This window comes from Pseudorca crassidens, chromosome 4 (genome assembly GCF_039906515.1).
Source record: "Pseudorca crassidens isolate mPseCra1 chromosome 4, mPseCra1.hap1, whole genome shotgun sequence".
Lineage (NCBI taxonomy): Eukaryota > Metazoa > Chordata > Mammalia > Artiodactyla > Delphinidae > Pseudorca > Pseudorca crassidens.
Window position 1 is genome coordinate 37,388,009 of NC_090299.1, and position 22,786 is coordinate 37,410,794.

The following is a 22,786-nucleotide window of genomic DNA, read 5'->3' on the forward strand; positions in this document are numbered from 1 at the left end:
CACGCAGGAGTAGGATGGGGTGGGAGCTCCGGGGAAGCTGCGACCTGCCCCCTTTGGCTGGAGAGACCCCAGCAGAAACACATGTCAGCTGTGGGTGAGCTTCGGGAGGTCACAGAGCTTCTAACGTGAAACGATAACTGGACGGTGAGGGAACCCAGGAAAGTGTCCCAACAGCCCTGGCCCACGGTCCAGGAGGCCTAGCTATTAAACCTCACATGCGAGCTCCCCGAAAGCAAGTCAGTCTACGAGGAGCACCCAACTGTAAACACCATGTAGGGTCTGGGGCAGTTTCCTCCCATTGTGTTTAAGACCTTTCTGTAACACTCATCCAGTGCCTTCATGGTTTAAAAACAAAAAGCAGAAACCTAGGATCCTCCCCAGCCCACATCTGCCTTTTTAAATCCCCTCGTGACACTCCTCAGCTTGGGGCCCCCTGCAAGAGGCTGGCCCGCGCCCCTCTACGCATCCCAGAAGCTCGGGCGCCTGTGCCCATCAGCCCTTCCCTCGGGGCCCGGGGTCAGCAGGCCCGGCCCAGTCTGTCCTCAGCACAAGCCCAGCCCACAGCAGGTCCACACCAGCGCCCCCCGCTCATTTGGGTCCCAGCCTGGACGAGCACCGCGCTCCCCCAGGAAGGGGTGGCCACAGGCACGCGGTCCCCCACGTATTCCTTCTTGCCTAACTTGGCAGCATCCACGTCATCTGGACGTCGGTCTGCTGGCTTGCCGCTAGAACGTGAGCTCCGAGGGCAGGCCCCTGACACACCCTGTGCCCCGTGGCACGCCCAGCACCCCACCACGCACACAGAAGGTGGCAGTTAATAAACAGATGCCGAGTAAAGAAGGACGTGCAGGGTGTGACTTCGGGTACGACGTCTCTGTACTCAACTTCCTGTTGGTAAAAGGGGGTCTAATGGCATCTACCCCACAGGGTTTCTGGGAGCATCAGAGATCTTCGTTAAAAGCTCCTTGTAAACTGTCGGGTGGTGGCATGTGATGCACATGTACGAACACGCAGAAAGGAGGGAGGAAGGGGACACACACACGCTCACACCTTCCCTCCTCCAGCCTTAGCCCGAGGGCCGTGGGATACAGGGCAGCAGCTCCCCGGCCCTCCCAGTGACCTTCTCCAGGAAGGACACCACCCATTAGATGCCAGTGGAAAATGCCAAGTCCCCTGAGGCGGAACAGTCTCTCAGGGGCTGTAAATTCCCAAGGCTGGCTGTGCACCGGAACCACCTGCAGAGCCTTTTAAGCATGTACACACCTGCCGTCCAAAGCTGCTGTGAGTCGGAGGACTGGGCCTCATCTCCCTGGCTCCACCTGGACCAGGTTATCTAGCAGAACCTGGCCCTGCAGGACAGGGAAGGCAGTTTGGGCCCACTCCTGCCTCCGTCTCAGGCACAGAGAGAACGAGTCCGGAAGGAAGCCCTGCATCTTCCTCGTGAGGCTGTGGCCGCAAGTGTGGGAGCCGTCTGCCTGGACGAGGACTCCAGTCCCCAGGGAAGTGTCCTCTGCGCACCCGGCTTCCCTCAGGGCGCGGCTCCTGCGTCACCTTGGCTCCTCCTCCTTGACCTCAGGTCCTCCCCCCCCGCCCCGCCCCCGCCTCCCAGATTCACTCCTGCCCCACCCGCAGCACCCAGACCAGTCTAGACCCGCATCTCTTCCCTGGTCGCCTGCAGCAGCCTCCTGTCCCTCCCTTCCAATTGGCAGCCTCCCCAGCCAACTGAGTGGCCATCCCATCACCTCCCTCTCCTCCAGCGGCCTCTGGCCGGCACTCCAGTCTGGCCACAGCTGGCTCTTCCCCAACAAGGACTACGTACGGACCGGCCCAGCCAGCACCTGTGCGCTACTCCTCCCCTCGCCCACCTGGCTCAGCCCTGCCGTCCTCCAGCATCAGCTCATGTGCTGCCCTCCTCGAAGTCCCAGCCCTCTGGGTCAGCCTCCTTTAAACCATGTTGTCTCCTGAGCCTCCCAACAGATCATAACTCCTCCAGCCGCAGCCCGGGGTGTGCACGGGCTGGTGGAAGGGGCCGGGGGCTTCGCCCTGCCCAGACGCCCTTCCCCAGGTCCCTGCACGGCGCCCCCACGGGCCTCTTACGTGGTGGGCACAAAACGCACACTCGCTGAGCACAGAAGGGCTCAAGTGTCAGAAGCCTTGAAGCCGTGGAAGGAGGAGCCCATACAAGGGCCTGTGTCCCTCACATCTGCAGCTCCCAAACCGCAGCCGCCCAGTGGCAGCGGGCGACCGGGCTTGTTCTGCTCGTGCCCAGCAGCACGCAGGGCCAGGTTCTGCTTTCATTCCAGCAGCGCCAAATCCTGGGACTGATCATGTTCTCCTCTTCGCACTGGCTCTGGGAAGTTCAGAACCAAAAGGGGGCCCAGGTGCTGAGTGTATGGGACACGGGAGCAAGTCCACAGCCCGTGCGTTTCACTCCCGCTTCCTTCACCCCACCCCCTCACTTATTTTCTCCCCTTAATCCTGCGGCCCCATGTGTCTGCTTCTCGGCCACTTGGAGCCTTTGGGGAAGGAGGCATCATCACATCAGCAAAGCGAGCATGGAGCGTGGAGAGCCCAGCGGCATGGCGGGCAGACCAGGGTCTGCGGTCGGGGGGCTGGGGTCACCCGGCCCTGCTCCCAAACCCCTGAGTGGTGGTGCAAGTCTTCCTCTCCCGGGACCTCTGCTTCCTGGCATGTCCCCTCATCACTCACTGCCCCCCCCAGGGGATGTGCTAGGCCTGCAGACAGGAGCCTCCCTTTCACAGGCCCCGCCGTGACCCCGCTTCCCTGCCCCCAGGTCCCCACGAGGAGCTCCCGCCAGGCCCCAACACCGCCCCTGCCGCTCTAGCCCTGTTGTGAGTCACGCGGGGGGACAAGGCGCAAAGGCATCAGGGGCCCAGGGGGTGGGGGGGGCTTACCTTGAGGACGAAGCCGTCGGGGCAGGCACGGTCATACTTGTACACCTTGTAGACAACCAGGAAGACGACACAGGTGAGGAAGGCCAGGGCAAAGAGCACCAGCACGGACACCTGTGGGGGGGGCGGGGCCGTCAGCACGGCTGAGGGGGCGGCCACGCAGACACACCCACACACAGATGCACACAGACACACAGGCCCGTGGGCCACTGTACACGGGCACCGTCTCCGGAAGGAGGCACGGAACACAGAACCGGGAGGCCTCTGGTGATGAGCAGTCAGCAGAGTCACTTTACACTGGACAACTTTTTGTACCATTTTCATTTTTTCACCACAAGCTGCATGCATCACCTTCATTTTAAATTAGCCATTTCTAGTATTCCAAGCCTTGCATGAGAGCTCGGGGTACAGGTGACGATCAGGCCTCATGGACATCGGACACACCATCGAGCCGTGGGTGTGGGCTGCCCTTCTGACGCTGTGGGTCACCACAGTGACGCATCAGCCAATGGCTAATCAGCTGTTCCAGAGACACCCCTGAGCCCTGGACACCAGCCCTGCCCTTGACCTGGGGCCAGCTGGGCAGGACAGAAGACCCTCCCGGGCCCCCATCACCTCCACTCTGGACAGTTTCCTGCGTGTTCGGTTAGAGCCTGTCCTCCCCACCCTGGAGGGCGGTCCCCATTAGCATGGGGACTCAGCCTTCTGCACCGTGGCTGGACCACGGGACGTACTCAGTAATGTCGGCAGATGACGCATGACAGCCCGTGAGCAGAGTGGGCCAGCGATGGGAGACCTCCCCGCTGCAGGGCCTGGGGCACGGGGGACGAAATGATGCTGCATCTGGCCTTGAAGGTGCTCCCTGGCTGCTGGGAGCCGCTGGGCAGGGGCGAGAGCATGTCCTGGGCTGAAAGGGTTGCAGAGGCCCTGCGGGTCAGGTCGGGAGGTGTGACCAGGAACCGCAGCACCCAGGCCCCCAGCCCAGCCCCACTACTCCCTCTCCTCTCCCCACACGGCCACCCTGGCCACCGGCCACTGCTGCCCGGGCTACGAGTCCCCACCTCCAACCACCCAGCTCACGCTCACTGCAGCCTGGGCGACACCCGTCCCCTCTGTGCCCCCCACCCAGGGAAGCAAGCAAGGAGTCTCTGTGTCACCCCCAAGGAGGCCCTTCCTGCCCATCTCTGCAGTCCGCCCCCGTCAACATCTCTGTCCTCTACCCCCCGTTCTTCCCGTGACCCCTCACCTGGGCCGTCAGGGCTGTCACCCTCACTAGCCACTCCAGCCTGTCTGGACAACCCGCCTGCACGTGGAGCCTGCGTCTGACAAGGGGACACAGGGTGGCGCCGCGGCTGCCTCAAGGCCCAAAGCACCCCCAGGGAAGATGCCATCTGGGTTCTGGTGGCCGCTATGGCACGTGGGCAAGGACAAGACCACCCGGCCCGGGTGGGCAGCCCGGGGAGACCGCAGAGGAGCTGAGCATGGAGCTGGGTGACAAAGGAGGCTGAATCTGAGGAAGAGGAGGGGGCAGAGGCCCTGGGGACACGCGGCAGCCGAGGGAGCAGCAGAGTATGTGCGGGGCTTTCCGACAGGGGTGGCAACCCTGCCGGTGCCCGGCGCCCAGGAGGGGCAGCCAGATTCTGGGTAAGTCACCCCACTCCTCCAGGCCCAGGCTCCTGCCAGCCAACGGCAGTGAGAGGCCCCAGCTCCCGGGGCTGGTGGGAGGACGGCACCTAGGCACACGGGATGCTCTGGAAGGAAGCGTTTGCTGTTGTTGTGCAGCTGTCACCACAGCCATTCCCTTGCTCACTCGGGCCACACAGCTGGCAGATGCAGAGCTGGACTCTCGGCCCAGGCCGCACAGCCTCCCCCAGGCCCGCCGCCCTATCCCACCTGAGCCCCTCCCCACATTCACCTGACTACTGCTCACCCAAATCTGCCCTGCCTGGGACCCAGCTACCCACTGGCGGCCCCTGGGGGCAGCAAGGGCCACTTCAGCAGCTCCTTCCACAGTCTAGAATAGCAGGGTTGTCCATAGGGAGAGCTGTATTTAAAATAACTGAACTCCTTCGTAACCCTCTATATTCTATTTTGGGCATTTGAAAACATTATTCCAAGAAGAGGTCCATGGCGCACAACAGGTTAAGAAGCCCTGTTAGAATCTGTCCTCCTCAATAAAATATTAGCGAACTGAATTCAACTACACGTTAATAAATACATGCACCATGATCAAGTGGGATTCATTCCATGGTTGCAAGGAGGGTTCCAACCTCCACAAAATCTATGGGACATATCACAGTAACAAAATGAAGGATAAAAATCATATGACCGTCTCAACAGATGCAGAAAAAGCATGTGACAAAATTCAACGTGCATTTATGATAAAAACTCTCAACAAGTGGGTATAGAGGGAATGTACACAATAAAGGCCATATACGACAAGCCCACAGCTAACAGCATACTCAATGGTGAAAAGCTGAAAGCTTTTCCTCTAAGATCAGGAACAAGAAAGGGATGGCCACTCTTGCCAGTTTTATTTAACATAGTATGACAAATCCTAGCCAGGACAATTAGGCAAGAAAAAGAAAGAAAAGGCATCCAAATTAGAAAGGAAGAAGTAAAACTGTTACAATTTGCAAATGACAGAGTATCTATAGAAAACCCTAAAGACCACCAAATAACGGTTAGAACTAATCAACAGAGTTGCAGGATACAAAATCAACATACAAAAAAATCTACTGCATTTCTATACACTAATAAGTGAGCGATCAGAAGAGTAATTAAGAAAACAATCCCACTTACAATTGCATCCCAAAGAATAAAATATCTAGGAATAAATTTAACCAAGGAGGTAAAAGACCTGTATGAAAACTATTTATAAGTCAGTGATGGAAAAAAACTGAAGAAGACACAAAAAAATGGAAAGATATTCTGTGCTCGTGCACTGGAAGAATGAATATTGTTAAAATGTCCACACTACCACTACCCAAAGCAATCTACAGATTCAATGCAATCCCTATCAAAATTACATATTCATTTTTCACAGAAATAGAATAAACTATCTTCCAATTTGTGTCAACCATAAAACAGCCAAAGCAATCTTAAGAAGAAGAAAACCGGAGGCATCATGCTCCTTGATTTCAAACTATATCACAAAGGTATTCAAAACAGTGTGGTAGTGGTGTAAAAACAGACACATAGACTATGGAACAGAGAAGAGAGCCCATAAATCAACCCACATGTGTATGGTCAATTAGTTTATGACAAAGAGCCAAGAATATAAAACAGGGAAAGAACAGTCTCTTCAATAAATGGTGCTGGGAAAACTGGAGAGCCTCATGTAAAAGAATAAAACTCAACCACTAACACCACATCCAAATATTAACCCAAGATGGATTAAAGACTTGAACGTAGGACCTGAAACCAGAAAACGCCTAGAAGAAAACGCAGGTGATGAGCTCCTTGACATTGGTCTTGGTAAGGATTCGTTGTATTTGACCCCAAAAGCAAAAGCAACAAAAGCAAAAATAAACAAGCAGGACTACATCAAGCTGAAAAGCTTCTGCACAGCAAAGGAAATCATCAACAAAATTAAAAAGCAACCTACTGAATGGGAAGGAATATCTGTAAATCATATATCTGATAAGGGATTAATATAAAAATATATAAAGAACTCATAGAACTCTAGAGCAAAACCCAAAGAATCCAACTAAAAAATGGGCAGAGGAACTGCACAGGCATTTTCTTCCGGAGAAGACATACAGATGGCCAACAGGTACATGAAAAGGTGCTCAACATCACTAACCATCAGAGAACTGCAAATCAAAACCATAATGAGATATCACCTCACATCTATTAGAATGGCTATTTTCAAAAAGAAAAGAAATAGTAACGGTTGGAAAGGACGCAGAGAAAAGGAAACTCTCGTGCAATATTGGTGGGAATGTCAACTGGTGCAGCCACTACGGAAAACAATTCAGAGGTTCCTCAAAAAAACTAAAAATAGAACTACCGGGACTTCCCTGGTGGCACCGTGGTTAAGAATCCGCCTGCCAATGCAGGGGACACAGGTTCAAGCCCTGGTCCGGGAAGATCCCACATGCCACGGAGCAACTAAGCCCGTGCGCCACAACTACTGAGCTTGTGCTCTAGAGCCTGCAAGCCACAACTACTGAGCCCACGTGCCACAACAACTGAAGCCCATGCACCTAGAGCCTGTGCTCCGCAACAAGAGAAGCCACCACAATGAGAAGCCCGCGCACTGCAATGAAGACCCAACACAGCCAAAAATAAATTAAAAAATGAATTCACAAAAAAAAAAAGAACTACCATGTGATCCAACAATCCCACTTCTGGGTATTTATCTGAAGGAAATGAAAAAACTAACTTGAAAAGATGTCTGCACGCCCATGTTTACTGCAGCATTATTTACAATGGCCAAGATACAGAAGCAACCTAAGTTGCTTGGATAAAGATGTGGTATATATATTCAACGGACTATTATTCAGTCATAAAAAGAAGGAAATCTTGCCATTTGTAACAACATGGGTGGACCTCGAAGGCATTATACTAAGTGAGATAAGTCAGACCAAGTAAAACAAATACTGTTCAAGCTCACTTATAGGTGGAATCTTAAAAAAAATAAAAACTGAGCTCATAAATACAGAGATCAAATTGGTGGTACCAGAGGCAGGGGGGTGGGGGAAATGGGTGAAGGGGGTCAAAAGGCACACACTTCCAATTAAAGATAAATAAGTCCTGGGGATGTAGTATAAAGCATGGTGACTACAGTTTTAAAACTGTGCTGCGTATCTGAAAGTGGATAAGAAGGTAGCTCTTAAAAGGTCTCATCACAAGAAAAAATATTGTAACTGTGTGGTGACAGATGTTAACTAGACTTACAGTGTGATCATTTCTCAATACACACAAATACTGAATCATTCTGTTGCACAGCTGAAACTAAAATATTGCTATATGTCAACTACATTTCAATTTTTTAAAAAAGAGTATAGGGACTTCCCTGGTGGCGCAGCGGTTAAGAATCCGCCTGCCAATGCAGGGGACACGGGTTCGAGCCCTGGTCCAGGAAGATCCCACATGCCGCAGAGCAACTAAGCCCGTGCGCCACAACTACTGAGCCTGCGCTCTAGAGCCCACGAGCCACAGCTACTGAGCCCACGTGCCACAACTACTGAAGCCCACACGCTTAGAGCCCGTGCTCCGCAACAAGGGAAGCCACCACAATGAGAAGCCCGCGCACTGCAACGAAGAGTAGCCCCTGCTCGCCGCAACTAGAGAAAGCCAGCGTGCAGCAACAAAGACCCAACGCAGCCAAAAATAAATAAATAAAATAAATAATTTTTTAAAAAAATTTAATTTAATTAAAAAAAATTTAAAAGAGTATAATCTCAAGTCTTGGAGAGACGTGCATCCTTAAACCTATCCCTTGAATCAGAAGCCACGTGGGGTTTGGTTCACAGTACCCCATCTTTTAGGTATAAAAAGAACCCCCCCCTCTCTGCAGGACCGTGGGGAACCACCTCCTCAGGGCCGTCCTCCTGGAACCTGGCCTGGGCCTTCCATCCAGGATTCCTGGGCCCGATGGCCAAGGAGCTCACAGAACTGAGAAATGAGAACACGACAGTCCCCCAAGCAGCCGAGGGAGAAGGCAAAGGAATAGATCCCCGGAGAATCAGCAGGAGGCATGGGGCATGGCAAACCCCAGCCCCCAACGGCGGGCTGTCCCCCTCCCCCCTCCACGCCTCAGTGAACCCCGGGCCTCTCCCGGGCCCCAGAGTCTGCTCGGAGCTGGAAAGCACATTTCCCTACATGGCATGGTGTCCCCTGCAGTCACCACGGCCTGAGAGGCCTGAGAAGCGAGCCGCAGGCCTTTCCAGGAAGATCCCCAGCTGGCTCCGAACTGGATCCTGGCTCTGCCACCTGCCACCTGTGTGACGAGCAGGTCGCCTGCGCATCTTGTCTCTGAAGAAGGGACAAGGCCTCACACTCTTACACGTTTATCAAGAGAATGAAAAGCTATCAAGGGCTGGAGAGCATGTTGCCAGCCCCATGTGCTGCACCCCAGTCAAGGTTGAATTGTGCCCCAACCCCCCAAAAAAAAGTGGAAGCCCTAAGCCTGGCACCTGTGAATGTGACCTTATTTAGAAATAGGGTCCTTGCAGGGGTGATTCAATTAACTGAGGTCATTCGGGTGAGTCCTAATCCAGTATGACTGTGTCATGAAAAGGGGACATCTGGACACAGAGGCGCACACACACGGCCACGTGAAGATGGAGGATGGAGTGATGCACCTTCAAGCCACGGAAAGCCAGGGACTGCCGGCAACGCCCCGCCCCGCCCCAGGAGCCAGGAGGAGGCACGGAAGGGTTCTCCCCCGGAGGCTTCAGAGGGTGCCTGCTGGTACCTCAGTCTTGGACCTCTGGCCTCCAGAACCGGGAGACAATACATCTCTGCTGTTGGAGTCCCCCAGTCGATGTACTTTGTCCCGGCAGCCCTAGCAAACTAACACAGCCCCTAACACCAAGGCTGTTTTAGGCCCTGAGTGGTCAGCACTGGCTCACCTCCCCCGGAGGTTGCCCTTGTCCCTTCCCCAGTTGGCCAGGCTGGCGGCCTTCCCTCCTCCTCGCCAAAGCCCTGGCCAGGCCCACTGCCTCCCGGAGGGCTCTGGAACGTGCCAGCCTCTCTGGACACCGAGAGCGCATGTGTCCCCCATAACCCAGTATCTACCATTTCCTGAGTCAAGTGACATGAAACTCTGTCCCAGTTTGGAGAGTTTCATGAACCTCCCTCACCTCCCACCCCCATGAGACAATTAAGAATATTCCAGAACAGAATGTGAAATCACTTAGCCAGACATACCTGTTTCCTCCAGGCCCTGGGAGTACCCTCTGGCTTTCTCCACATGGGCACACCACGGCTGTAAGCACCCTGGAGAGCCCTGATCGCCCGAGGCTCCATCTTTCCGCCAATTCTGAAATACTCTGGCCAAGAGACAAGCCACCCATCCACTACCCGTTGTGTGTCAAGCGCCCTGGGTTCTAGGCCTGCTCGGCCAACACACACAGTGACTCTGGAAAGGGCATCTGGCCCCTGACCCTCAGTCCCCTCTCAGCTGTGAAGGCGGGGCACCCACATTTACAGTGGGGTGTCCAGGAGACCTGGGCAGAGCAGCCCCTCACTGAACAACATAAGCCCCACTCCCTCAGGGCTGTGGCCTCAGAGCAAGGAAGATGCCTGGAGACCATCAAATCCAGCACCTTCCTGTACACGCGACGGAGGCCCAGCCACTGAAAAGGCAGCACCTACAACGGGAACAATGGGACGCACAGGTGGCCGAAAAGCCCGCGGCGCACACAAGAGGAGGGGCAGCCATCACCTCAGTGACCCGACCTGAGCACAGAAAAGGCCCCAACGGCGCTGTGTACCAGAATCACAGGAGCCTCCAAGGATCCCGGTACGCGGACCCCAGACCGGGAGATCCCAGACCGGGAGACCCCAATACCCGGACCCCAGACCGGGAGAGTCCAGACCGGGAGACCCCGATACCCGGACCCCAGACCGGGACACCCCCATACCCGGACCCCAGACCGGGAGACCCCAATACCCAGACCCCAGACCGGGAGATCCCCATACCCGGACCCCAGACCGGAGACCCCGATACCCGGACCCCAGACCGGGAGATCCCCATACCCGGACCCCAGACCGGGAGACCCCCATACCCGGACCCCAGACCGGGAGACCCCGATACCCGGACCCCAGACCGGGAGACCCCAATACCCAGACCCCAGACCGGGAGATCCCAGACTGGGAGATCCCCATACCCGGACCCCAGACCGGAGACCCCGATACCCGGACCCCAGACTGGGAGATCCCAGACCGGGAGACCCCAATACCCAGACCCCAGACCGGGAGATCCCCATACCCGGACCCCAGACCGGGAGACCCCATACCCGGACCCCAGACTGGGAGACCCCAGACCGGGAGACCCCAATACCCAGAGCCCAGACCGGAGACCCCGATACCCGGACCCCAGACCGGGAGATCCCCATACCCGGACCCCAGACCGGGAGACACCAATACCCGGACCCCAGACCGGGAGATCCCGATACCTGGACCCAAGACCGGGAGACACCAATACCCGGACCCCAGACCGGGAGACCCCGATACCCGGACCCCAGACCGGGAGACCCTGATACCCGGACTCCAGACTGGGAGACCCCGATACCCAGACCCCAGACCAGGAGCAACACCCAGGCATCAGTATGTGAGCCCACCGCCTTGCTGAGAACCGTGGGGGTGAACAGTGGATCCCACTTTTGCGTCGAACTTCTGCAGCCAGGGGGCTCCTGAGCTCCCACCCAAGCTCTGCCCTGTTGCACCAAAACACCATACTGATGGCAGCTCCAGAAACTTCGTTGCCTCTGCACTACGTACGGTAGGCGGTTTAAATAAAGCTTGTACACTCCTACGACAGCACCTGCAAGGCCACGTTACTGACTGCATCTTACCAACGGGGCAACGGAGGCTCAGACATGTAGACGACTAGGCCAAGGGAAGCCGGCTGATACCCTACAGGTATCCAGGTCCCAATCCCTGGAACCTGCATATGCCACTTTACATGGTAAAAGGGACTCTGCAGATATGATCAAGTCAAGGGTCTTGAGATGGAAGATTATCCTGGATTATCCAGAGGGGCCCTCAGTGGAACCACAGGCGCCCTTATAAGAGGGAGGCAGAGGGCGAATCTGCCACAGAGGAGACGCCGATGGGAAGATAGAGCAGAGAGAGATTGGAGATGCTGTGCCGCAGGCTTTGCAGATGGAGGGAGGAGCTGCAAGCCAAGGAATGCAAGCAGCACACCTCCAGAGGCTGCAAGAGGAAGCACAGCCAGTGCGACTGAGTCAGGACCTCTGGCCTCCAGGACTGTCAGAGAATGAATGCGTGTGGTTTTACGCCACTCAGCTGCCGCAGGAAACTAATTCACCTCCTTGCAAGCCCACCTCCCCATAGACCGAGCCCCTGCAGGCAGGGCTGAAACCACACAATAGGCAGAGGGAGACGAGTGAATGAGTCAGTGGGTGGATGCAGCTGGCAGGTAGCCCATCCCCCAGTGAGGACTTACAGGGCAGCCCTTGGGTGCCAGGAGCCAACCCAGAGCATCTACACATCAAGTGGAACATAAATTCAGTTTACCGGGGTTTATTAAGGAAATGATCATGCGCAGGAAGGGGGCAGGACCCCGGGCAGCTCTGCCCTCCAGGGTCCCCCGGAGGCCGGGACCCGGGTGGACGGGCAGTACCCAAAGCTGCCGCTGTCCTCTCCGGGTGGGGCTGTGGGCCTGGGGGCCAGGGATGAAGGCCATGGAGGCCCTTGGTTGGCAGAAGGGTGTTTCCTTAGAGGCAGAGCCTTTGTTTCAGGGCCGACATCTCTATCAGGCACACAAAACCCAGTGCTGGGGCCCGCGATGCTTTTAGTGACCCCAGAAAATGGTTTTAACTTTTTCTTCAAAACCAGAAAAAAAAATAGTAATGAATCCAGCCTGGATTATATTCATCTTTAGTCCAAGACAGTCATAAGATGTTTTTTGTTTTTTTTTTTTAAGGAGGAAAGGGCCCACAAAGGCAAAAGTGTCTTGGGCCCCAAGGCCCTGCCTTCCTACATCAACGGAATCCCCAGTGGCTGGTGGAGGCTCCCGGCCACCATGGAGTGACCTTGGCCAGCAGGGTCAGCCCTGGTCTCTGCTGAGTGGTGTTAACTCACCACAGCACAGAGTGAGAACCGGGAGGGGAAGGTGGGAGCAGAGGCCAAACCCCCCCATGCGGGGAAGCGGTCCAGGAGGGGGTGTCTGGTCTTGAAGGACGGGGAGCGCTCCTGGGAAGCTCGGGCAAGTGTGTTGTAGTCAGAGGGAGAGAGAGGTTGTACCAAAGCCCCAGGCATCCAGGACACAGCGTGTTCAGCCAGTGCGGCTGGAGCATCACACGTCCTGCAGGAGAGCGGCACGGGTGGGTGACAAAGGACCCCATGTGCCACACCAAGAGGTGGGAGCCCAGATGGTTCCTGGGCGCTGCGGGATTCCAGAAGGTGGCTGCCCCTCTATTATGTCCCAAATTAGCATTTCTCATAGCGCTGGGAGGTATCGCCAGCTGCCTAAAGGACAGATGTTTGCCACCAATTTACGTGTGTGTTAGAGCAGATACTACATGGTCCCTAAATTGACACCACTTTTGTGCAGCTGTCAATAAAAGCTCTACAGCAGGACACAGTGGGGTGAAATTCCAGCTACTGTACAGGGATTTGTACTCATCACCCCGTGTCCTCCGGCGGGTGCCCCATGGTGACCCTCACTCCACTGCTGTGGGCAGTGGGCTTTAAGGAACAGTGTGTGGGAGCAGCGGGGGTCGAGGGAGAGCCTGGTGTAGGGTTTCCACCATGTTTGTGCCACTGACCTCCGGCAGCCACGTGAAGCCTGTAAATCCTTCTCAGAATCATGCTTAAAATGCATAAGACACAACACACAGGAAAAAAAACCCATCACACTGAAATACTATTATCAAAATATTGCGAAAATGTGCATTTGTGATATATTATGCATGTGCTTCCTTATTAACACACCAAGAAAAACAAGATCTTATAATACTGTGATTTCAAAGGAAAGATGGGACTAAGCACTTCCCAAGATCTTGGCAACACCTGCAGTGCGATACAAAGAACACTTGGGATTTGCATTGGTGACAGTCACGGGATTTACTTATACTACTGCAGTTGATCGCCTACAGTAAAAAGTGAAAGAATGTGTACACTGCAGACTATAACACGTTGCTGAAAGAAAGGAAAGAAGACCCAAATAAATGAAAAGCACCATGGATTGGAAGACTTAATAATGTTACGATGGGAATACTTCCCAGACTGATCCACAGATTCAGTGCAATCCCTATCAAAATCCCAACAGCCTTTGCTGTAGAAATGGAAATTGCAAGGTATAGTGAACACCAAAGCAATCTTGAAAATGAAGAATAAGCTAGAGGACTCACGCTTCCCAATTTCAAAGCTTACAGTTTCAAAACTTACAGCTACAGGGCTTCCCTGGTGGCGCAGTGGTTGGGAGTCCGCCTACCGATGCAGGGGACATGGGTTCGTGCCCCAGTCCGGGAGGGTCCCACATGCCGCGGAGCGGCTGGGCCCGTGAGCCATGGCCGCTGAGCCTGCGCGTCCGGAGCCTGTGCTCCGCGGCGGGAGGGGCCACAACAGTGAGAGGCCCGTGTACCGCCAAAAAAAAAAAAAACCTTACAGCTACAGTAATCAAAACAGTGTGGGACTGGCATAAGAACAGCCATATAAATCAATGAAATAGAAGGGAGAGTTCAGAAATAAAACCATGTGTTCATGGCCAACTGATTTTTTCGCTAAGTGCACCAAGACCATTCAATGGGGCAAGAACGGTCTCTTCAATAAATGGTGTTCGAACAACTAGATATCTGCACACCAAAGAATCAAGTCGGACCCTGACCTCACACCATGTACAAAAATTAACTCAAAATGGAATAAAGGCCTAAATATTAAAGCTAAAAGCCATAAAACTCTTAGAAGAAAACAGAGGTAAATCTCCATGACCTTGGAATTGGCAACGGTGTCTTAGATGTGACACCAAAAACACAAGCAACAAAAATAAACTGTACTTCACCCAAATTTTAAAATTTTGTGCATTAATGAACACTAGCAAGAAAGTGAAAAGACAACCCACAAAATGGTAGAAAATATCTGCAAATGATACATCTGATAAGGATCTAGTATCCAGAGCATATAAGGAACTCCTACAACTCAACAACAGGAAGACAAACAACCCAATTTAAAATGTGAAAGGACTTGAATAGACATCGCTCCAAAGAAGATAAACAAATGGCCAACACAGGAAAAGACGCTCAACATCATTAGCCGTTAAGAAATGCAAATCAGGGCTTCCCTGGTGGCGCAGTGGTTGAGAGTCCGCCTGCCGATGCAGGGGACAGGGGTTCGCGCCCCAGTCCGGGGGGATCCCACATGCTGCAGAGCAGCTGGGCCCGTGAGCCATGGCCGCTGAGCCTGCGCGTCCGGAGCCTGTGCTCCGCCACGGGAGAGGCCACAACAGTGAGAGGCCCGCATACCGCAAAAAAAAAAAAAAAGAAGAAATGCAAATCAAAGCCACAATGAGATACACACTTCACTAGAATGGCTATAATAAAAAAATAAACAAGTAACAAGTGTTGGTGAGGATATGGAAAAAGTGAAAACCTTGTACACTGCTGGTGGGAATATAAAATGGTGCAGCTGCTGTGGAAAACGGCAGTTCCTCAGTATGTTAAACATAAAACCACCACACGAACCAGCAATTCCATTCCCGGTTACATACCCGAGAGAACTCAAAACAGGTGGTCACAGAGAAACCTGTACATGAATGTTCCCTCCAGCACTATTCACACTTAACCGAAAGGTAGAAACAATGCAAATGTCCATCAATGGATGAATGGATACACAAAATGTAGTCTTACCCGTTCAATGGAACATTCCTCAGCCATAAACAGGAATAATGCAGTGATACATGCGGCAACCTGGATGAACCTTGAAAACATCATCCTAAGTGAAAGAAGCAGTCATACAGGACCGAATATTGTATGATTCCACTTACATGCAGTGTCCAGAATAGGGAAATCCACAGAGACAGAAAAGAGATTAGTGGTTGCTTAGGGCTAAGGGCAGGGGGAAATGGGGAGTGACTGCCAATGGGTATGGGGTCTCCTCTGGGGGTGATTGAAAATGTTCTGAAAATAGATAATGGTGATGGTTGGGCAACACCACGCATGTAGTAAATGGCACTGAACACTTTAAAATGGTAACTTTTATATTATGTATATTTTACTACCAAAAAAAAAAGGGCCAGAGGCAGGAGGCCGGCCTGTGGCAGGGGTCCGGAAGAGATGGTGAGCCCAAGCCAGAGCAGCCCTGCCCCAGAGGCAAGAGGGGTCAAGGGGTGTTTTCTGGAAAGAACAGCCAGGAATGGACAGCAAATAGGATATGGGCCTCGGGGTGAACTTTATTAGGAGTTTATAAGGATGGGACCATGTGCCCGAGATGCTTGGGACAGTCCTGGCTGACAGTTACTGCTCCGGCATCCCAAATGCACAGGGTCCACCATCACCCTCCAAAGTGTCCTGGTCTGGGCCATGAATTACACGGCCACTTGACTTACAAGGCCCTGGCCCTTATACCTGTTCTCCAAATATTCACCATGAGTCGGGAATTAGCAGTCACCCTGTTTCATAGACGAGGAGCTCGATGGGCACTTGAATTTGCTGTGTTCCCATCTGCTCTTTCTGGCCTGGGATCTCCTCTCCTGCCGGGGAGCCTCCCGGGGGTCACTGCCCAGCTGGGATGGGAACTAGGGCATCTGCAGCAGGGGAGAGTCACCCCGCAGGCCCCATGCAGCTGTGGGTATGGAAAGCAGAGCCTGGCGGGCTCGGTGTCAGATGGACGTGGGGCCGAATCCTACTGCTATCCCCAATTAGCTGGCTGACCTTGGGCCGGTTCCTCTCTGACCTTAATTCCCCACCTCCAAAATTAGGACAGTAAGATCAACCTTCAAGACTGTTACTAAGAGCCCAGGCAGGCAGCGTTGGGTCGATGGCGGCTGGGTCATCCTTACTCGGCTCTCTCTGCCCTCCCACCCTCAGGAGGGAGAGGGGGAAAAAAAAATGTGCTTTTCTGCTGAGTAATGCAGTTAAAAAAAAAAAAATCTTGGAAAAATAAGATGAATCCTGACATCTCCAAGCATTTACAGCACTAAGTATTTTCGGTAACCCACACAAAATGAACATACAGACACACCCCCAGATGACTCAACCCACTTAATTATTCCATTCCAGATGAAGCTCCCACTCTCTAGCTGGGCCAGGAAACCGCAAAACGGGGCAGCTGAACCCTGCATGACGCCCTGCTGAAGGTGACAGTGTTGAGATGCATTTCTAGGATCCCCAGTGCCACCTTGCAAAGACCACGCCCACTGCTGAGTGCCAAGGCAACGGTGCCGCCGTTCATAAATATTTAACAAATGCATCTTGAAACACACCAGGGGATTATTGGAGAGGGTGGAAAACAGATGGACACCTAGGAAGCTCAAGGTCATTAAGGATGTGAGAAAAGATACGAACCACCCACAGATTCATTTGTTGACAGAAGGCAAAGGGACCCCCATTGCAGCACATGGACACTATTCAAACAAACCTGGTCTCTCCTTCCAGGACATTCTCCCAGCCCTGCACCAACTGTGTAATGCCGACCTTGGAATCTCTGAAAGCCCCGAGGGCAACATGGAACCAGGGGAGGGGGTGCGTCTTGTTCGCCCAAACCCTGAACTCACAACGAGACGGTGTGTAGATGTCGGAGGCGTCAGCAGCCCTCCATCACGGCAGTCACAAGCATAAACCTTCCTTTAATCTGCCTAAGTATGGCCCCTCCATCCTCCGAGCGTGAAGAAGCAGCCTCAGCAGCACTGCGACACGCCGCTCTGCATGGGTGAGGGGGACTGTGCAATTAAAACACTGTTTAGGTTTAGTTAATTTGAGAAACATCTCGGGCCCGTGTTTATTCTCGGCATAGACACACCGCGAGGTAATTCAACAACTGCTTTCCTCGTTGACACTCACCTTTTCGGGAAGCCTAGACTCTGGGCCACCTCTGGGTGACTCATCCAGCAGTCCCTGTGTGGCAGAGCCTCAGAAAACCCTCTCCCCAGCCAGCAGTTACCTAGCAACCAGCCTAGCAACCTCGCAGCCAACAGATTAATCCCCGGGTGCTAATCATAAAGCAACATCCAAAAGGACATCTCATCTCGAGGATGCCATCCGCAGGTACACAAAGATGAGGGGCAGAGCAGGGGCACCTCGCTCCTGAACTACACACATCGCAGACAAAAGGGGGGCATGTTATTTACGTGTTGCTTCAACACTGAAAGGCACGATTTCATTTCTGCGATTCACACACGGAGCCGAAAAGAACGAGGAGACAGCTGGGCTGGGGAGCCACGTGGAAGCTGCCCTACCACCAGCAGGATGAGGAAGATGCTCTGTTCCAGCCACAGCTGTGACTGACCCTCAAGTGGGAGGCGGGGGCAGGGGTAGAGGTCCTCCTCTCCGTTGCCCACACACATCCCAGTTTTCCAGGAGACAGCCCCCAGCCCTCAGCCAGCTGACGTCTCCCACCAGGGAAGCACGCCTCGCTGTGTGCGTGCATTCAGAGATGGCAGAAACACAACTGGGCAGTAAAAGGCCGAGAGAACATTCCAGAAAGGCCAGCACTCTTAGCATTTCCAAAAGGCACCAGCCCTCCTGAGCCTGCCCAGTCCTGGTGCTGGAACGCAGCCCACCCATAAAGGGTCACGAACTCAGCAGGATCATCTGGAGAGCTTGTTACCATGCACGTCCCCAGGGGCCAGGGTCTCTCTGTTAAAATCGAACCTCCGGTGATTCCAACACAGGTGGCCCCAGACCACACCTGGAGGCCACCTCCCGCGCACAGACCCCACGGCCGGCACGCAGGCAGCCCGGTAAACCAGCTTCCTGTTCAGCAGGGCTCTGGAGCAAAGGCAGGAGGTGTGCAGGATGCGGGGCATTCAGCTGAGCGACTCAGGCCCACAGGCCTCTGGGTCAAGCTGGCCAGGTCGCCTCGCGCTGACTGTGGGACCCTGGGCAAGTCACCTGCTGAATGTGTGATCACCTGTAAAGGGCTCACACCCACTCATGGCCCAGAGAGGGCTCCCTCAGGAGCTGCCATCAAACTTACCCAACAAGCGAGGGTCTCTGGAAATCTCACCAAGTCCCCATCACTGGGGGCCAACAGCCCAGTCTGTCATCCCCTGACATATGGAGTTGTCACTGCACATGTGTCCAGCACCAGAGGGGAGGCATCAGGGAGCTCCTCTCTTGCCCGACACAGAGGGGCTGGAAAGTTCTGTCTGCACCCAGAGCCCCGCACCTGCACTCTGCCTGACGGTGGCTCAGGGGGCGCTATGCTCTGTCTCTCCCCCAGGTCACCGACTCAGGTCAGGGGGCCTTTGCTTACCAGGGCCACCCCACTGGACACTCATCCCACTCACAGGGACACCAGATGACAGGCCTCACACCCAGAGAGAAGCACGAGTCAGGGAAAGGGGTCTGGTCACCGTGACATAAAAGGAAAGGAAGGCAGAAAAATGATGCTTACACGGGAGAGGACTCGGGGTACGTGGGCCCCCCCATATCCGAAGGCTGCTGGGAAGGAGGGCGACTTGTGTTCGGATCGAGGCCACAGGGCAGCAGTCACTGGGAAGTGTTTTTTTTTTTTTTTTTAACATCTTTATTGGGGTATAATTGCTTTACAATGGTGTGTTAGTTTCTGCTGTATAACAAAGTGAATCAGTTATACATATACATATGTTCCCATATCTCTTCCCTCTTGCATCTCCCTCCCTCCCACCCTCCCTATCCCACCCCTCCAGGCGGTCACAAAGCACCGAGCTGATCTCCCTGTGCTATGGGGCTGCTTCCCACTAGCTATCTACCTTACGTTTGGTAGTGTATATATGTCCATGCCTCTCTCTCGCTTTGAATCAACAAAGGAAAAGGCTTCTTAGAAGCAGAACAATCCAGCAGCGCAATAGGTTGCCTGGGGCTGAAAGCATCCCATGCAAATGTGTCCTCCAGAAGCCACGTGGACCTCAGGTGTTACAGCCAAGAGCAGGCTGCTTGGGTTCAAGATCTCTGCCTTGGTTTTCCCTCAGTTGTAAAATGGAGATAATAATGGTGCCTGCCTCATGAGGTTTCTGAGTATAAAATGAGATCATAAGCGTAACGAGGTTGACCCAGAGTCTGGCTCATGGGAGCACTCCGCTACTGTTAGATGCTGTTACTGCCTCGTTACAAAGGGGGGTGGAAACACCAGGAGAATGAGGTTAATCCCAGGAGGCTTCACGGCAGAGGTGATATCTGAGCTGGCACTGGAAGGTGACGGAAGGGGAACGGGGTCTGGGACTTGGAAGTTGGGGCCCATAGGGAGGTGTGTATGGCAGGAGATGTGAGGAAGGGTGCTGGCCTCAGAGGTAGAGTCATGGGGAGTACCCCAGCAGCCCCCGGTGACCACCTGGGACTCAACAGCCTCATCTGCAAAAGAGGCAATGACGCCCCCTTCCGGGTGGCTGTGAACCACAGGGAGGCCACAGATCTAAACGTACAGACATGCCTGGTTTATGTGCAGAACTGGGGAAACGGCCACTGCACTGCAATAATCCCCTGAGCACCAGCTGCATATACCACCTTCTTAGACATTCTTGGACATCCCAGGAGGTGGGAGCAGAGAAGGCAGGTCTTCTGCCACCACAGCCTGATCCACTGGGGCAGGCACGGATCTTCTGGGTCCTCAGGTTCCGGGCAACTGGAGCCAGGGAACCACACAAAGGCCCAGCTGTGGCTGCCGAGAGCCCTGATGGCCCACGTGCATCACCCACGCCTTGAACAAGGGACATGGGGACCTGCATGAGGTGAGCGTTCATGAAAAGCACCAACAAAGGACCCCAGAGGTGGGGACGGAGCCTGGCATGCAAGCAACAGACGAAGGGATAGCAGTTCAAGCTGCTTTGTGGACACACAAAATGCCGGGGCCAGGAGAGGCAGAGTTCAAATCAGGAATGACAAACCCAGACACGCTCAGATATCCAGATGGCGTCTGCCATCGGGATGATGGCTATCGTGCCCTTAAAACTGAGGTCACCTCTGCCTCAGCCGGGGGTCGATCCCCGGGCGTGGACAGGGCAGGTCACGCACGTGGCAGCAGATGAGGCACACGCCACGCAGCTGGCCAGAGCGGGAGAGAGATACTGACCTTAGGTCAGTCCAACCTGACCCCGTGAACCTCACAACACGGATGAATTACCAAGCCAGGAGCCGCCGGAAGAGCATCTCAACCTATACACCCTCCTGAGGCCACCAACAGAAACCACAGATGCAGGCCTCTCTCTCTGCGCCTCAACTTCCCCATCTATAGAATGGGTTATACTAATAGTACCTGCTTCTCGGGGAGGGTTGCTGGGAGGAGGAGATGAGCTATCACAAGTAAACACCCCACAGACACAAAAGACAACGACTCTGACGGCACCCGCTGGCTTGGCCGGCCCCTGTATGGTTTTCCTCCAGGCCGGGGAGGCAGCACGGAGTGATGGGAAGGATTGAAAGTCACATTATGCCCTGGCATCCCCAGTCACCCCACAAGGCCACCTCACTCCTTGGGCTTCACTTTCATCCCTTAACCAGTTCACAGGTGCGTCATGGAGATCGAACAGGATGCAGTGTGCAAAGGGGCTTTGGAAACTGCAGGGCATGGAGGTGGGCAGGTGCCCATGCACCCAGCATAGAGACGCGGCTCACACATCCACGTGGGTGGCAAGCAGGGAGCCAGCCACGGCCACCCTTCGAGGCCTGGGTGACCTACTCATGTCGCCCACGTCACCCTTCCGAATCCAGGTGAGGGCCCCCATTTTGCCATCTGTTTCCCAAAGAACAAGTTTCCAGAAGATCAACATCCTAACTTGTTCCTCAACCAACACAGCTGCTTCCATCCTCAGAGGCCACTCAGACTCAGGGGAGAAGGCTCTGTCCCCAGGCCTGGCTGCAATCCCGCCCCTTTCAGCAGCTGTTCTTCCCTGAAGAACAGTCCAGAGAAAGGTTTCCCTCCCCAAAGTGAGCACTTCCAGCAACCCATGTACAGGGCCAGCCAGGCCCCACCCCTCCACATCCTGTCAGATGGAGTGTGAACACAAGGGCTCTGCAGTGGGCCACCTCTGACTCCCGGTCCTGCCACACAGAGCTATGACCACCCTGTGCCTCAACTTCCCCATCTGCAAAATGGGCTACATGGATAGTCCTGACCTCCTGGGGAGGGATGCTTAGCTGAGCCTGCATATGCCAAGGCTCAGATCGGGTCCTGGCACCAAGTAAGTGCGATGGGTTGCCCTTTTGTTATTGTCTGCCCTCCTCCCGGAACTGAAGGGATTTTAATGTTTGGTAAGTGATCTGTCGTATGTTTATAACCTTTGCCTAAAAGAAAGTTTAGGGATGGGTCTTCCCCGTTATTACAACTAAGTAATATTGATCATTTTGGAAGATAAAGGAAAGAAAGAAGAAATTTTAAAAACCACAAGGTCAATTTTGCACATCTGGGGTCAGCCCATATCTGTGTCTCGTCCTGTTCCCATCACTCCACAGGTCATCTCTGCAGCTCAGTGGACCCCTCCTGGGGGCAAAAGCAGCATCTCATCCGCTTCCAGGGCCACTCACCTTGAACCTCTCGGTAACACCCTCGGTGATGCTGACGGTGAACTCAGCTATCTTGGGAGGACGTGTTTTGCCTTTCTTGCGGTCAGGTTCATATTCAGTCTTAGTTTTCACCACCACCTTGTCCAGGAAACAGAAGCAAACAGTCAGTAGTACAGCCAGATACACTCGGACACATCTGTCCAAAGAGGACAGGTGGGGAAACCCTCGTTCAGAGTCACCATTTCACCAGGAAGTATTTCACAGAAAGAATGAGAACAGCCACCACTTATTAGAAATCTCCTCTGTGCCGAGACTTTCAGCACATTACCATTAATAATCCTGATAGCAGCCCCAGGAGGGAAAAATGATAACGGAGGGGCAGGGAAGTTAAGTACATTGGTCAAGGCCACGTAGCTAGTAGGTGGCAGGGCTGAGAGTAGTGAGCAGAGCTCCTGACTCCTAATTTGGTGCTCCCTTCACTGCCCAGAGCTTCACTGGCCCAGGTGGTGGGAAGGACGCGCTGATTTTTTCACTGGTCTT

The 22,786-nt window shown here is 54.0% G+C and overlaps 1 protein-coding gene across 3 annotated transcripts in view; it reads right to left on the reverse strand.

Annotated features, from left to right (window-relative positions):
- Positions 1-22,786, reverse strand: part of NSG1 (neuronal vesicle trafficking associated 1) — a 32,365-nt gene that overhangs the window by 5,651 nt on the left and 3,928 nt on the right. For 2 of the 3 annotated variants that reach the window (XM_067735503.1, XM_067735502.1), the window contains exons 3-4: positions 22,268-22,384; positions 2,916-3,026 (exon numbers count right to left, since the gene is read on the reverse strand). In XM_067735503.1, coding sequence (XP_067591604.1) covers positions 2,916-3,026; positions 22,268-22,384 — 228 coding nt within the window. The remainder of the gene's footprint in view (positions 1-2,915; positions 3,027-22,267; positions 22,385-22,786) is intronic. The other variant, XM_067735504.1, reaches the window with a different exon arrangement.